At 46.5% G+C, this 14,118-nt stretch overlaps 1 protein-coding gene across 3 annotated transcripts in view; it reads right to left on the bottom strand.

The window, feature by feature from the left end:
• Window positions 1-12,395, bottom strand: part of PGM2L1 (phosphoglucomutase 2 like 1) — a 40,125-nt gene extending 27,730 nt beyond the window's left edge. Inside the window, exon 1 of one of the 3 annotated variants that reach the window (XM_035894596.1) lies at window positions 12,249-12,395. Coding sequence is in view for 1 of the 3 variants with exons in the window: in XM_035894584.1 (XP_035750477.1) it covers window positions 2,791-2,985 (195 nt within the window). In the remaining 2 variants the exon portion in view is untranslated. Of the gene's footprint in view, window positions 1-2,790; window positions 3,705-4,745; window positions 4,851-12,248 lie in introns of those variants that run through there. The other 2 variants (XM_035894591.1, XM_035894584.1) reach the window with 2 other exon arrangements.
• Window positions 12,396-14,118: the final 1,723 nt, after the last annotated feature.

The raw sequence follows: 14,118 nt of genomic DNA on the forward strand, positions 1-14,118 counted from the left end.
CTGGGAAAAGCACAATGATATGAGCTGCATGAACTTTCATTAAGGGGGGGTGGTAGTGGGGGGGGAAATCAATAAAACCTGAGCAAAATCTGAAACTATTCCCATTGCTTGCCAACAGATCTTGAACACTAGCAGGATGAGACATGAATTTAAAATAAATTTTAATTTCTTCATGCCTTAAAAGGTAAGTCAGGCTCTCAGATGGCTCTGCAACCAAAGCCAGCCATCACTCCTAACACAGCTAAAAAAGGCCTACAAATAAAAACAATGGGGCACAACAAATATTAAATCCCAGAAGTGAAAACTTCCCTTTTAGCTGTTCATAGGCAGCCAACCAGAAAACAAATGACTAATCTGAAAGGAGTCTGAGGCAAAAGTACATGAAAATCTCATTTCACACTATCATAATTCAACACAGTTTTGCTTTAAAATAAGGTTATTAAATTATACTGCATCTTTAATAGCTTTTTAGGATACACCGTATTGTTTGCCTGCAAGAATAGAGTAAGGTGTAGCACATCACCACACAGTTTATGGTCTGGAGTTTTGCAAAACTGAGGCAAGATTTTGGCGAAGCAACAGTGCAAACGTTTATTTTACAAAGAGATTAACATGCAGTTTTGATTGAAGCTCCCTTAGTTATTTCCTAGGGAACAAAAGTGAGTCAGCCAAAATGGCATCCAAATAACATTAATTTAATAATTATGTAATAATTAATTTAATCTGCTCAGGTGGCACTCGGTCAGCTAAAGCTTCCTGCAATCAGAAAAGAAGGGAGAGAAAAAAAAAAAAAAGTAGGTACAAGCTAAAGAAGAAAATCTGAAAGCTTTCCCCAGATGACCTGAAACTCCTGGGAAACAGAAAGAAGGAATTTTACAGGACTTGGTATAAACTCAGATGCGGTGATGATGTGTCTCACGCTCTGGGTCACGCATTCGATCGTGTCAGAAGACTGATCTCACGACAGCTGTTAGCACAACCGCCCGCCGCACAATCCTGACAGCTTTTCATTGTTTCCTGCTTCCCAGTCTTTCTCCGAGTTGGAGCTTCAAAGCCTAGGGACCAGTTTAGCTTCTTGCAATGTACTGCTTGGGTACGAACACCACTTACCGTCCTAAGCTGAGAATTTCAAACGGCACTGCAGTCAGGTGGGGCTAAAAGATATCAAGAGCTTCCACTGTTGACGTTTAACCCTATTGCAAATTCTCAAAAACCAGGTTTTTTGCTGTTTTGCTTTACAGTTATGAAATAAAGTAATACATCCGAAAGCCTCTCAGTCGCTCTTACCAAGGTTCACTTTTCAAAGCAGAAAAGCTGTAATGTTCAAACACACAACACACGTTTACTATTAGAGACTGGGTTTAGGAAGAAGAAAGTCTGCTATGCCTTTACACAAAGCCTATTTTCTGAAGTCGTTAGCGTCACTGCACAGTCACTCAGCATTAACTTTCCTTCCATCAACACTAACTTTCCTGTCACGTGAAGCAAGAGGCACTAGGAGGGGATATCAGATTAGCCAAGCTATGCAGCATCCCGTGGTATTTCTAAGTTCCAAGGAAATGTCATCAATCCCACCTATGGATGCAATATGGTGATGCTGAGGCGAGAGGCTTACTAGCAGCTTTAAGTAGTTTACTGATGTATTCCAAAATAACTATAACAGATCACCGCTTCGAAAAGAATCTCTCAAGCTTCTGAAGCCAAGCAAGGCGGCAGCAGGAAGTTAGCACCAAATTCAATTAGCTTAGAAACACAAAGTCCGACAACTGAAGGGCCCGCTCTTAACCGTTGCTGGGATTAGTAGGTCAGTAAGCTCCGTTAATCACAACGCAGAGGCCTAGCATAAGCAAAAGAGAAGTTCCTTAGAGATTATCAACTACAGTGTTTGGACATTATTTTAATATCCTTAAAAAAAAACCCCAACACGAGACTGCCTAAAGCTTCCTGTCTTAAGCAGAAATAAACGAGGCTGTTTCATACAAAAATAGGCATTCCTTAATAAAAGCAACGCCCTAGGATATCCTTGTGTCCCCAATGGCTCTAACAAAGCAATTCAAATTCTTCCCATGGATTTAGCGATTTGAAAAGCCTGCACAATTTAGTGATCCTTCTGAAGTCAAGCAGTACACGGACATCAGTGATGGGAAAACAGCAATTCCTTCAGTATCCACCAAGCATGCCAAATGTCCATGCTGTTGGCCAACAAGACTTTCTGGAAGAGCAGCTGAAGCACTGACGGACAGCGGAGCAGCTCAGGGAACGCAGGTCGGGGTAGGGACCCCAGCCACTGTGCCAGCAAGCGCAGCATCGCCGTGGGAGGGACAGAGGGTGGGTGGTGAGGGCAAAGGTGCTGTGGTGAGCTCAGTACCTGCAGCCTTACCCCACCAAGGCAACTTGTGGTCTTTCCTAGGGTGCCTCAGCTGCTCCCGAAGCACCGGTGACTGTCTGGTATGGATACCCCAAGGGGTTCAGGTGCTGACTGCCAGGCACTGGTTTCTCCCTCACTGCCCTGTGAAGCTGAGCAGGCAATATTCCAGTAGTGAGGCTGAGGTGGCTATCCCATGCTAGAAAGTGGTTAGGGGGGAAAAAAGACGAGGCTGACTCCATTTCAGTCCCATGGCTTTGGCAGGGTCTGCCTGCCATGATAGGAATGCGCGTGCACAGGCCTGAGCTCAGCACCAGGCAGGGTGTCTGCCAGAAGCAGCGCTGACTCTCCCCAAAGAATGGGGAGACGGACCCTTCAAAGCCTCCGAGCCCCACGCTGATACTGGCTTTCAGAGGATTACTTACTGGTGGAAAAAGCATCTGGCGGAGAGCAGGGTCCTTCAAGCCCACAGGGACCAAACTCCCAAAGGCAAAGAGGGCAGGGCAGAGGGCAGCACTGGGGATGGAGGCCAGACCCACATCCTCCGAGCACACAGGGATGGGGGCACCTCTCCTGCCAGCAAAACAGCTTACTACACATCTGACAAGCAGCCACGCCATAGGGCCCACCCCTTGCAGCCACACACACACAAACACACATATATATAGGTCAGGAGGCAGGACAAGGCAGCAATCAAGAAGCAACAGATGCTGTTCCTCCTGCTCCGGGTGGGGAAGGGGTCCTGGCTGCTGCCAGCAGCGTGCAAGGAGGCAGCAGATAAGGTGACAGCGGCCAGGAGGGCCCTGGAAGGAGAGGCTGGTGCTACCTGAACGTACGCTATTGGGGCCAGAAAAGGGACAGGGAAGGGAAGAGGTGCCTCTGGCTGGTGACTGGGCTGGAGTTGGGTTTCTGACTGTGGCTCTATCGCCTCGGTCCAGCAGGAAGGTGGTAAGTAGGAGAAACAGCACCAGTTCCCTCACTCTCACCTCACAGGGCAAGCACTCCAGCCTCCAACCATCTTGGAGCCCCTCTGCTGAACTCGCACCAGTTTGTCAATACCTATCTTGTACTGGGGGGCCCCAAAACCAGACACGGTATCTGGATGCGGGCTAACAAGTGCTGAGTAAAGGGAGATAACTCCTGCCCCACAAGGGCCCAGGATGCCAGGAGAGGCGGCTGGCTCCTGTTCAGCACACTGCCTGCAGACTCCCAGGGCCTGTGCAGCAGAGCCAAGCCCCAGCTTGCAGTGCCACAGGGGGTTCCTCTTTCTCAAGTGCAGCCTGTCCTCATCGAATTTAACTTAATGTCCCTGCTGGTCCATTGTCCCTGCCTGTCTACTTCCCCCTGAATAGCAGCTCTGCCCTCAACCATCTACTTTCCCAATCTGGCAGCACCTACGAATGTGATGCAAGTGCCCTCAGAGACATTAATCTACCATTTTAAGATGTAAATTTGTGAAGCATTCTTAATTTTTAAATAGCTTTGAGGCTTGCCATTTGATACGTGGGAAGTAAAGAGCAACCAGAGGTCAGGCAATGTTTTCCTATCCCGTTTCAAGGAGACTCTACCAAGTACATTCAGAGAGTCCTCTCATTCTCACGGAGAGCGGGGTTTTGCATTACTGACAAGCTGGGAGGAGAGAGGATGAAACTATCAGAACCTCCCCTTCAGTACTTCAGATTCACCGTCACAAAGAAATGGAAGCAAGAAGCATTTGGGACAGAGACAGACAAGCTGCTGCATGGGATGGGACAGAGTCTGAACATAGATGAGCACAGGAAAAAGAAAAAGTTCTGCATTGTTTTTTCCTATAAAATTATTACACTAACATATATAAATTCCATCTCTAGAAAGCTGGTACTCCTTCCTCTTAAAACGGTCTTTTTGCAAGTTACCTGTGCTGTTTCTGACTAGTTCCCAATCAGGAACTTTACATAACCTACACTAGCAGTCCCATGGAGTTAAATTTTGAAGTGGTTATACTTAAGCAGAGGGAAGGAGACAAGCCTGTTGCGGATGCGAGGTATAGTTTAAACGGCTATGTATAAAAATTTACTGCCAGAATCAGATACAGGACAGAACTGTGAGGTCATATCCTGCAGCAGTTGAGACTCTGCAACATCAACATGCTTAAGAAAGGCTTGAGTCTTTATTAAACAACAACAACAACAAAATATACTCTGCTGAATTCAGCATTATGCTGCTTCTTCTTCAGTTTCCCATGTACTGCACAGCTGCCTACTGAGACAGAATTATGTTTTTTTTGTAGCTCATCAGGATGCATAATCTGAAACAATTGGAGAATTAGAGTACAAGGGCATTAGCTGAGTATTTCTTACAGGTTCTTTCACTCCCAATCATGTTAGCAATGTGTACTTACTGCCAGAGTTAGGTTTCAAAGCTAATACCCTGTCAAAATAAGTGGCAGTTTACAGCTCTCATAGCGATCATTTTTTGTTGTGCAGACACTCTTTGCATATGTAGCCTGGAAGAAGGGGAAAAAAAAAAAAAGTCGGTCTCAAATTTGCTTAGAATTTAGGAAATTTGACAGCCACAAATAAAGTAGATCAAGCTTTGCCAGCCAGCCTTTTGTTTTTAATCAGCAGTTGTTTTAAGCTTTTTTAAAATAAAATCAGGGTCAGTCCCCAAGGTCCAAGCACACCAGAGCACCTATTTGTAGGAACTCCTAATGAGGAGAAATGGAGCGTTGGCCGCGGCACAGCTAATCACCTTATATACACACTGTAAGACCAGCAGCAGCACTTGCATCAAGTTCTCATTTACAATTTCTCTTCAAAATTGTAGGGTCTCATTTCCTCTTGTGAAGCAAGAAATGTTTGTTTTCTCGTCAGCAACCACCCCAACATTTTTATGTGAAAAATCAGTTGGGTAACTGCAGGCAAGCAGTGACTCAGGCTAGTTACTGCAGTGGGAGGGAAAGGGGATGGTAGAGCAAATCACAGCCCCTGCATACGGCTGTAGGTCCTGTACTTCAGAGGTAGAAGGTTCCCTACAGAACATCCCATGTCTCTGCCAACCCCCTGGGGGTACATTTACATTGCGAGTTGGTCTTGTTCTGGTTTGTTCCCAAATCCTGGTCCCTCAGCGAGCCACAACACCTCTGTAACAGTTGGCTGCTTCTGGTAGGCAGCCTGTAAGGGTGGAGGAAGTAACATTGAAAGAATATTTTAGCTACAGTCTATATCCATTCTGCCTGTCTGGAGTGAACCATGGAATAGTTTTGCTCTGTACTCCAAAACCAGCCAGCCAATACTGTCTCCAAAGGCCCTATACTTCTCCCATATGTCATACAACGCACATATACAGGACTCAAGTCTTAGAATCAGAATCATAGAATCACTTTGGTTGGAAAAGACCTTTGAGATCATCGAGTCCAACCGTTAACCTAACCCTGCCATCCCACCACTAAACCCTGTCCCTAAGCACCTCATCTATCCCTCTCCCAAATACCTCCAAGTGATGAGGACTCGACCACCTCCCTGGGCAGCCCATTCCAGAGCCTGACAGCCCTTTCGGTGAAGAAGTTTTTCCTAATGTCCAACCTAAACCTGCCCTGGCGCAGCTTCAAACCATTCCCCCTCGTCCTATCATCTTCATGCTACCAAAACCACCACCCCACCAGCACTTGGAACTAACAAGAGCAATGAGTTCCTGAGGCAGGGAGGTTGCACGTACCGCACAAGACGGGCTTCAGCCAAGCACCACGTCGTGCCCATATATACAATAGTGCCCAAATATATATATAAATATTGCCCATCCATTCTGGAGGGTACGAGGCCACAAACTGCACAACTACAGCCACACTGTGCTGTGGAAAGGACGCACAGACTGCACCGCTGACGTGCTACTTGCTCCAAGGGGAACAGGCACACCACGCTGTCTTTTCAGGAACGCTAAAACCTGGAAACCTGCATCTGCAAGGAAGTATTGTAAAAAGCTCCAAACTAGCAATTCTCTGATTAGAGACCCACAGTCGCGTTTCAGAAAACAAGACCAAACGCTAACGGCAAGAGGAGCAGCAAACAGGAGTACAGCTCAAAGTCCTTAAATTTAATTCTGTGGCTCAGCGTGCAAAACAGGAAGAAGTCACAGGCAAAGCAGGCCACATCGCTGAGCTTTTCGACAGTCTGAAATAGCTCGCAGCACACGCATTGCATGCGGTTCTCTGCTCTTCCTGAGGGTCACGGTAAGACCACATCCAGTAAACAAGAGAACATCTTTCTGTTGGTATTCATTTCGTTACTTCTTTTTCTGTGGAAGATTTTGTACAGTTTATATAATCAAGTTCAAGTAGACTTTTGTTTTCACAGAACAGGACCTTCTGAGGTCATCTTTTCCAACCCTCCTGCTCAAGCAGGGACACTGAGAGCCAGTTGCCCAGGACGCTGTCTAGACAGATATTGAATATGTCCAAGGATGGAGACTCCACCACCTCCCTGGGCAACCTGTGCCAGTGCTCAGTCACCTTCACAGTAAAAAAAAAAAAAAACCAAAAAAACCACAAGTGTTTCCTGGTGTTCTGAGGGTACCTCCTGTGTTTCAGTCTGTGCCCATTTCTTCTGGTCCTGTCAGTTAAAGAGGATGCAATACTTTTGCAGTGAGCCAAGGAGATGGAAGACAGTTTTTCTATTTTGTTTCAGTGTCCAACTGAAGTCCATAGCACAAAACAGTCCCTGGCAAAATCTCTGGTTCATGTCAGGGAGAGAAAGATGGGAGTCCTGCGGTTCACAGGGAGATGTCCCCAGTGCCATCAGCAACTCACAGATGCAGGGTTTGGCACTGGACATGTCTTTAATCTCAAATGCGTGAAATATTGCCTCCAGTCAATTTGACAAGCATTTTTCTTGCAGAATTTAGCCTTCAAACCCGCAGATCTCAGCAGCATAAGTCTTTAAAACCAGGCAGTAGATAGGACCTGCTGCTTTTAATTCTGTTTTAACCTTTGCTAAGCTGCTGTTCTTTAAATTGCTGCTGCAGCTACTTAGTTTCCCTGCCCAGCATTATCAGTTGTTACTATTATTTTATTAATATTTGTTTCTTCTTGTTTGAATGGTCCATGTCACTGTGATGCACCAGCGCAGGACAGACAGGGACCTGTTGGAGCGGGGCCAGGGGAGGGCTACTAAAATGCTCCGAGGGCTGGAGCCCCTCTGCTCTGAGGCCAGGCTGGGAGAGTTGGGGGTGCTCAGCCTGGAGAAGAGAAGGCTGCGGGTGGACCTGATTGCAGCCTTGCAGTACTTAAAGGGGACCTACAGGAAAGATGGGGACAATCTTTTTTGGAGGGTCTGTAGGACAAGGGGTGATGGTTTTAAACTAAGGAGGGGAAATTTAGACTGGATATAAGGAAGAATTTTTTTACAATGAGGGTGATGGAACACCAGTACAGGTTGCCCAGAGAGGTGGTGGAGGCCCCATCCCTAGAAACATCCAGGGTCAGGTTGGACAGGGCTGATCTGGTTAAAGGTGTTCCTGCTCATGGCAGGGGGGTTGGACTGGATGAGCTTTAAAGGTCCCTTCCAACCCAAAGCATTCTACGATTCTATGTCACGGCCACGTCACAGCAGGCAGAACACTGGTGGTGGCCCATGTCACAGGGGAGTGGGCACACCAAGGGCTGTGCTAGGCAGGGGAGGGCAGGGTGGCTGTTCTTCCTTTGCTGCTTCTCCTGTGCATCACAGCTGGACACCCAGAGCAGGGTGGAACCAGACCACAGCACGTCCCTGTCCTCTCCCTCCAGGGATAAGTATCCTGCCTGTACCCCATCAGTCGTGCAGGGAGCTGGAAGCTCCTCACAGCTGTGGGCAGAGGGAGCTCCCCATCCTTTTACCCTGGAGAGCTGTGGGCTGGGCCCAGTGAGTTCCTGGCACCATCGCTAGTGAGGCAGTGGCCAGAAAAGTGATGGTGGCTCATGTCACCGGTAGGTGGGTGGCACAGTAGGCCTGGCCATCATGAAGACATGATATGGACAGCCTTGGCAGGAGGCTAGGAAAACCCCAGGCAAGGACGCAGCAGAGGTCTGAGGTGATGGAAGGTGACCGCTTTGGTTGTTTATTGTCCCCTCTGACAGATGCAGCCCTGGGTACAGATGTAACCAGACCAGAGCCTCCACCACTCAGCTGGAGAATGTTGCACCTGGACCTAAGGATAAGGAAACCCACATAGCCCCAGTCTATACAGCGCCATGGACCTACAGGCAGCTGGAAGCTCCCTACAGCTGAGGACAAAGGCAGCACTGCACCACCAAACACTACATACCCCATCACCTTCTCTGTACCCCATCATGGGCCTACAGGCAGCTGGAAGCTCCCCACAGCTGAGGGCAAAAGGATTTCTGCACCATCCCTCCATCTCTACACCCCATCATGGTACTACAGGCAGGTGGAAGCCCATTGGAGTCCTGGAGAAAGGGAGCACCATACCACCAACCACCTCCATACCCCATCACAGACCTACATGCAGCTGGAAGCTCCCTACAGCTGAGGACAAAGGTACCTCCATACCTTCACCTTCTACATATTCCATCATGAGCCTACATGCAGCTGGAAGCTCCCCACAGCCAAGGACAAAAGGATTTCTACACCACCCTCCATCTCCACACCCCATTACAGTCTTACAGGCAGATGAAGGCTCATCAGTCATGAACTGCAGCACTGCACCACCAACCATCTCTGTATTCCACCACCTCCGTACTCCATCACTGTCCTACAGGTAGGTTGAAGCTCCCCACAGCCATGGACAAAAGTAACATCTCCATGCCCCGCTCCTCCTCCTCCATGCCAGCAGCTAGAGAATCCCCACAGCAATGAACAGAGTCACCTCTCCACCACCCACATTAAGTACATAAGCTCCTCAAAATAAAGATTCCGATTCATGAACCCATTGGCTGGTTCTTCCAGTTTGTGCTGTCTTTTTTGGCAACCTTTTTAGGTTGTTCCTTGCTGTCCTTGTTTCCTTATATTTATGCATCTTTAAATACATGCATGGATATGTATATGGATATGCACACATATAGAAATATACATATATGAAGTGCACCTATGAGTAAATCTGAGCGCTGTGCAGAGGAACCCGGGTGGGTGGAAGGCACCAGGGCTGGGTGCTGCAGGGCTCCCCGGGAGCCTGCTGCACAGGCCAGCAGGTAAGTCACCTCTTTTATATAGGCCTAATATAAAACAAGAAACAAAACCCCCTCACATAACTGCTTTTTTACAGTCATTTCCGCATGTCTTCTTAAATAAACTGGATTGAAACTTACTGTAGTAATGCTCATTGCTGCTGCTGAAGGAGGCAGTCTTCACCTTCCCAGACTGCTCCTGCTAATGTGCCGGCCCCTTTCTTGTGTCAGGAAAAACATTTATGCAGCCGCGGTGAGTCTGATCAATAATGGATCCACTCCCTCCCTCCCACCCGCCACCCCGGATCCATTCCCTGAACAACTGCATGAATACCGCACCAGCTCAGGCAGCTAGGGAGGGCGGAGAAGGAAGGGTGATATTACCTCCTTTCTGCAATTCTCTCACTACGATCTGATGTGGAAGAAAACCCATCCATTGCTCAGAACATTTTAAAATCATTAGACCACCCAAATATGTGTAGACCCGCAGTTAAAAAGCCACAAAAGATCCTACATCATACAGAATACTTACATTTCTGAACTCAGAGGTACCGAACACAGGGAAGTCCCAAACAGAAAGCAAGTCTTAGCGCTCAAATCTTACTTCTGATATTTGAAAGTCAGAGCACGTAAACACCAAACAGCAATAGCCTTTCCCACCTTCATAATGACAACACAGACAGCAATATAGATTATTATCAATATCTTCTATCAATACAGGCAGTAACACCATGAAGTGTAAGCTTCAAGACTATCCTGATGGACTTCACGTAGTTCGTGTCTTAAAACAGGCACTAAAGCACGGTACTTGTGTTATTTCAGAGTTTCCCCCACATCACCGAACTGTCTACGCGCTCTCAGTAGTCTTGGTTGTATCAAGATGGGATTTGTGCTCCAGTCCACCCAGAATCAACTATTTGAATCATTCACAATTTTATCTCCCATGTTTTAACATTAGAGCTTGCAACAGATAAATTTTGAAGAATCTATCTTCTTGTTTGTGACCAATTCTTAGACTTCATTTTCCCATTCTTATTCTTAAAAATTCACTTGAAAGCCTTAATAAGAAAAAAATACTGCAAGTGGAATGACAGGAGCAGGTTATTGGTCTCTAATTACCAAGTCCATTTCCTCTTGAAACACATCTTACAAGTCACAAAAATTAAAAGAACACTCAGGGGCACTCAAAAAATAAAAAATAAATAAAAAAAAACCAACACCAAAGCAAACAAGCCACCTGGTTAGCAAGTAGGAAGCTATCCATGCACTGACAATGAGCCCACTAATTAGTACACTAAAATAAGAGCACAGTGAAAGGGGCCTGCACACGCAGCTCCTGGAGAATTAATTTAAGTTTTTCCCCCTGTGATGTTCTAACGGTGCCTTTGTAACAAGCACAAAGCATCCCCTTCTCCCAGATACACTCCGCCACGACCACCACAGCCCCGAACACGGTGTACACAGACACCTCCATGTCTTTACTGAAGACAGGCAAAGCTAGGCTACACTGAGCATGCCCGAGGAACAGGATTCCTGTCAGCGATCCTGCAGGGCTAATTAATAAACCAGCAGCCAACGGCTTGAGCTTAAGTGTCATTTTTACAGTGTGAGGATTTACTGAGGGAAAGGAAGAAGGCACCCGTTATTTACTCTGACTTGTAGGCACAGCTGTGAATCTTACTTTGGGACCAGGTTTTTGATTAAGTAGATCAGGATCTTAATCAATTGTTCTCTCCCACGAGCTGCTGAGCCAGGATCTGACCCTCAGACTTACAATGAAGCCTCCTACTGCACTGAGCACTCCTCATTTTCATGCCATTCTGTGTGTAGCACATCCTTGCCACTAAGACAAGCACATAAAACCATTACTACGACCAAGGTCCAAAATTCTAACGTTTGCTCTAAAGAGAAGTGGCAAGAATGCCACCTAAGACACCCTTGTTAGTAATAAAACCATTACTACGACCAAGGCCCAAAATTCTAACGTTTGCTCTAAAGAGAAGTGGTTTTCTTAGAGACAACTGCTCTGACACAGCTTTCAACACAAGCCAAACTCCTTTAGGAGACTCGAGGCAGATGTGGAAGCACAATAGGGAGAGAGTGGACGAAGAGCAATTAAAGGGAGAAAATACAGAATAATGACTAACTGTTCACATAGTTTACCAATGAGGACCAAACAAAAGGCGGGTACCTCGTGCCTCCAAGCCTGTCTCAAAGAAAAAAGTAAACACACAGCAATTAAGGTGAGAGAATGGGAGAGGAGGGAGATGTAGTTAGTGAGCTTCCTTTAAGCCAGTTGCTAGAAGCATTAATGAAGATGCAGATACTGGAAAGAGAGGAAGAAAGCAGAAAGATCATCAGATGGTCAGGTTTCCTCCACCCACACGCCAGCCCATAATCAGTTACGGTTTTAGAAGAGGTTAGCGCGTATACCCAAATCAAAAGGATGAAGAGCATAGCTCTAAGAATTAATTACAGCGAGTCATTTTCAATTAAGTTAGAGGACAAAAGCTCCCCACAGCTAAATACAGCTGTGAACGTAGTGCATAGATTTTTCCTTAATCAGAGGCAGCAAAAGTCCCTACGGCCAAGGAAACTGGGGGCGGGGAAGCTGAGACTGAGGCAGCTCCTTGTCAAGTCGTTTGATAAGCAGCAAACCCACAGGGACCTAATTTCCTAAGTTTGCAGTGAAATACGAGGGCATCAGACTAATTCCTCCTCATAGCATACTTGCTGCTTTCTCCTCACCTTCCCATCCCACACCACCTTCACCTCTTCTGTTTACATCCTCTGCAGAGGGACTGCAAACGCTTCTGAACCACCCGTGCCCCCAGCCCTGCAGCCCCCAGCCCTCCTTCTCCGGGCGATTTTGAGTTTTCAAAATTCACAGGAACTCTCTTGGAAATCTCTCCAAGTAATAAGTTCGAGCAGCCTTGTAAGAAAGGTCGTGATTATCACCTAGGGAAACAAGGGTAAACAGGTACAACAGAACTGACTCTTCAGTTTGTACTTTATTGGTTAATTTTGGCCTTGGAAGGAGCTATAGAAACAGTAATATTTCTCTATTGCTGGTTTTAATCAAAGTATTTTTCCCCAGTAACCTTAACATTAAAAAGTAAAAGTTCTCCTACCTCATACATTTTTAGAATAAACATACATTGATCTGTTTAAAAAAAAACAAAACAAAACCAAAACACACCTTTTAATGCACTAACCAGAAGTTAGATAAAAAAAAAATTTACTAGAGTTCAATCAGGGTTATCAAGCGTGTTATCAGGAATGCTATTTCCCTTTTCCACGCCTTCCTTCCCCCATGCCACTGTTCCCAGATATTTTCACAACAGCAGCTCTGAGCACAGAACGTACAGATGGTTAAGTGTTAATTCCTGCAAAAATGAAAGGAGAGAGCATGTTTCCAAGTAGCAGAAAGCTCATCTAAGGGCCGCCATGTAGATTTTACTTGTAGCCCTCCTGCTTTGATCCTGACAGGATGAAACCAAAGAGGAAAGAGTATAAACACATTGACCATCACTCTCATTGAAGTAGAAAGAAAAAAAAAAAAAAAAAGTCACAGACAGAAACCTAAACCACTGGTGCCCTAGTAGTTTACCCTCCCCCATCTCCAAGGTATTTTTTAAAGCACAGGCCATGATGTTTGGACAAACCAGCTGAAAAAAAAAAAAGGTAATCCTGTCAATGAGTTGAGCAAAATAACCTCCAACACCATATTATTATGGCCCCAAATTTGTTTTGGATGGTTTAATCAGAAGTAACCAAGCCTGCAGTCCTTCTTGACACCCGGTTGGAGCTCAAGGAGAACTCAGACCTCTGGAGCCTGTTTCTTTCCTGGGGAGGGTGTTAAATTCAGGAAGCTAAAGAAGAGAAAATGATGCCATTCGGCTCTTAACTGCAGTTTAAGCCATTAAACAATCCTTCCTTCAGCTCGATTTCACAAGACGAGTGTTTCTGCTTTAACAAAGAAGCAATAGCAGCCCAAAGCAGGTGCCACACTCAATTTGCCAGTAAGATCATAGAATCATAGAATGTTTTGGGTTGGAAGGGACCCCCAGAGGTCATCTAGTCCAACCCCCCCTGCAGGAGCAGGGACACCGCTAACTAGATCAGGCTTCTCAGAGCCCCATCCAACCTGGCCTGGAATGTTTCCAGGGATGGGGCCTCCACCCCCTCTCTGGGCAACCTGTTCCAGTGTTTCACCACCCTCACTGGAAAGAACTTCTTCCTTATATCTAGTCTAAACCTACCCTGGTTTAGTTTAAAACCATTACCCCTTGTCTTGTCACTGCTGGCCCTACTAAAAAGATTTTCCCCATCTTTCCTACGGGCCCCCTTTAGGTACTGAAAGGCCGCAATCAGGTCTGCCCTCTGATATGATGTCATACCAGAGACCTGATATGACATCATATCATCCCTTCGCCAGGTACAGCCCCTGGATGGCCGCGTACCTCGCGCAGGTTAAGAATTTCCCAGTCACGGCAGCCTTTTCGGATGCGGTGGGATCCGGATAGCGATCCGAAGGGCCCTGTCACCTCAGGAAAGGGCCCTGCTGACGGAACAGGGACCAAACGCCACCCCCGACACCGGGCAGGATGGGAAGGAG

The sequence above is a fragment of the Egretta garzetta genome, unplaced genomic scaffold (genome assembly GCF_000687185.1).
Source record: "Egretta garzetta isolate BGI_Z169 unplaced genomic scaffold, ASM68718v1 scaffold1030, whole genome shotgun sequence".
In the NCBI taxonomy this organism is placed as follows: domain Eukaryota; kingdom Metazoa; phylum Chordata; class Aves; order Pelecaniformes; family Ardeidae; genus Egretta; species Egretta garzetta.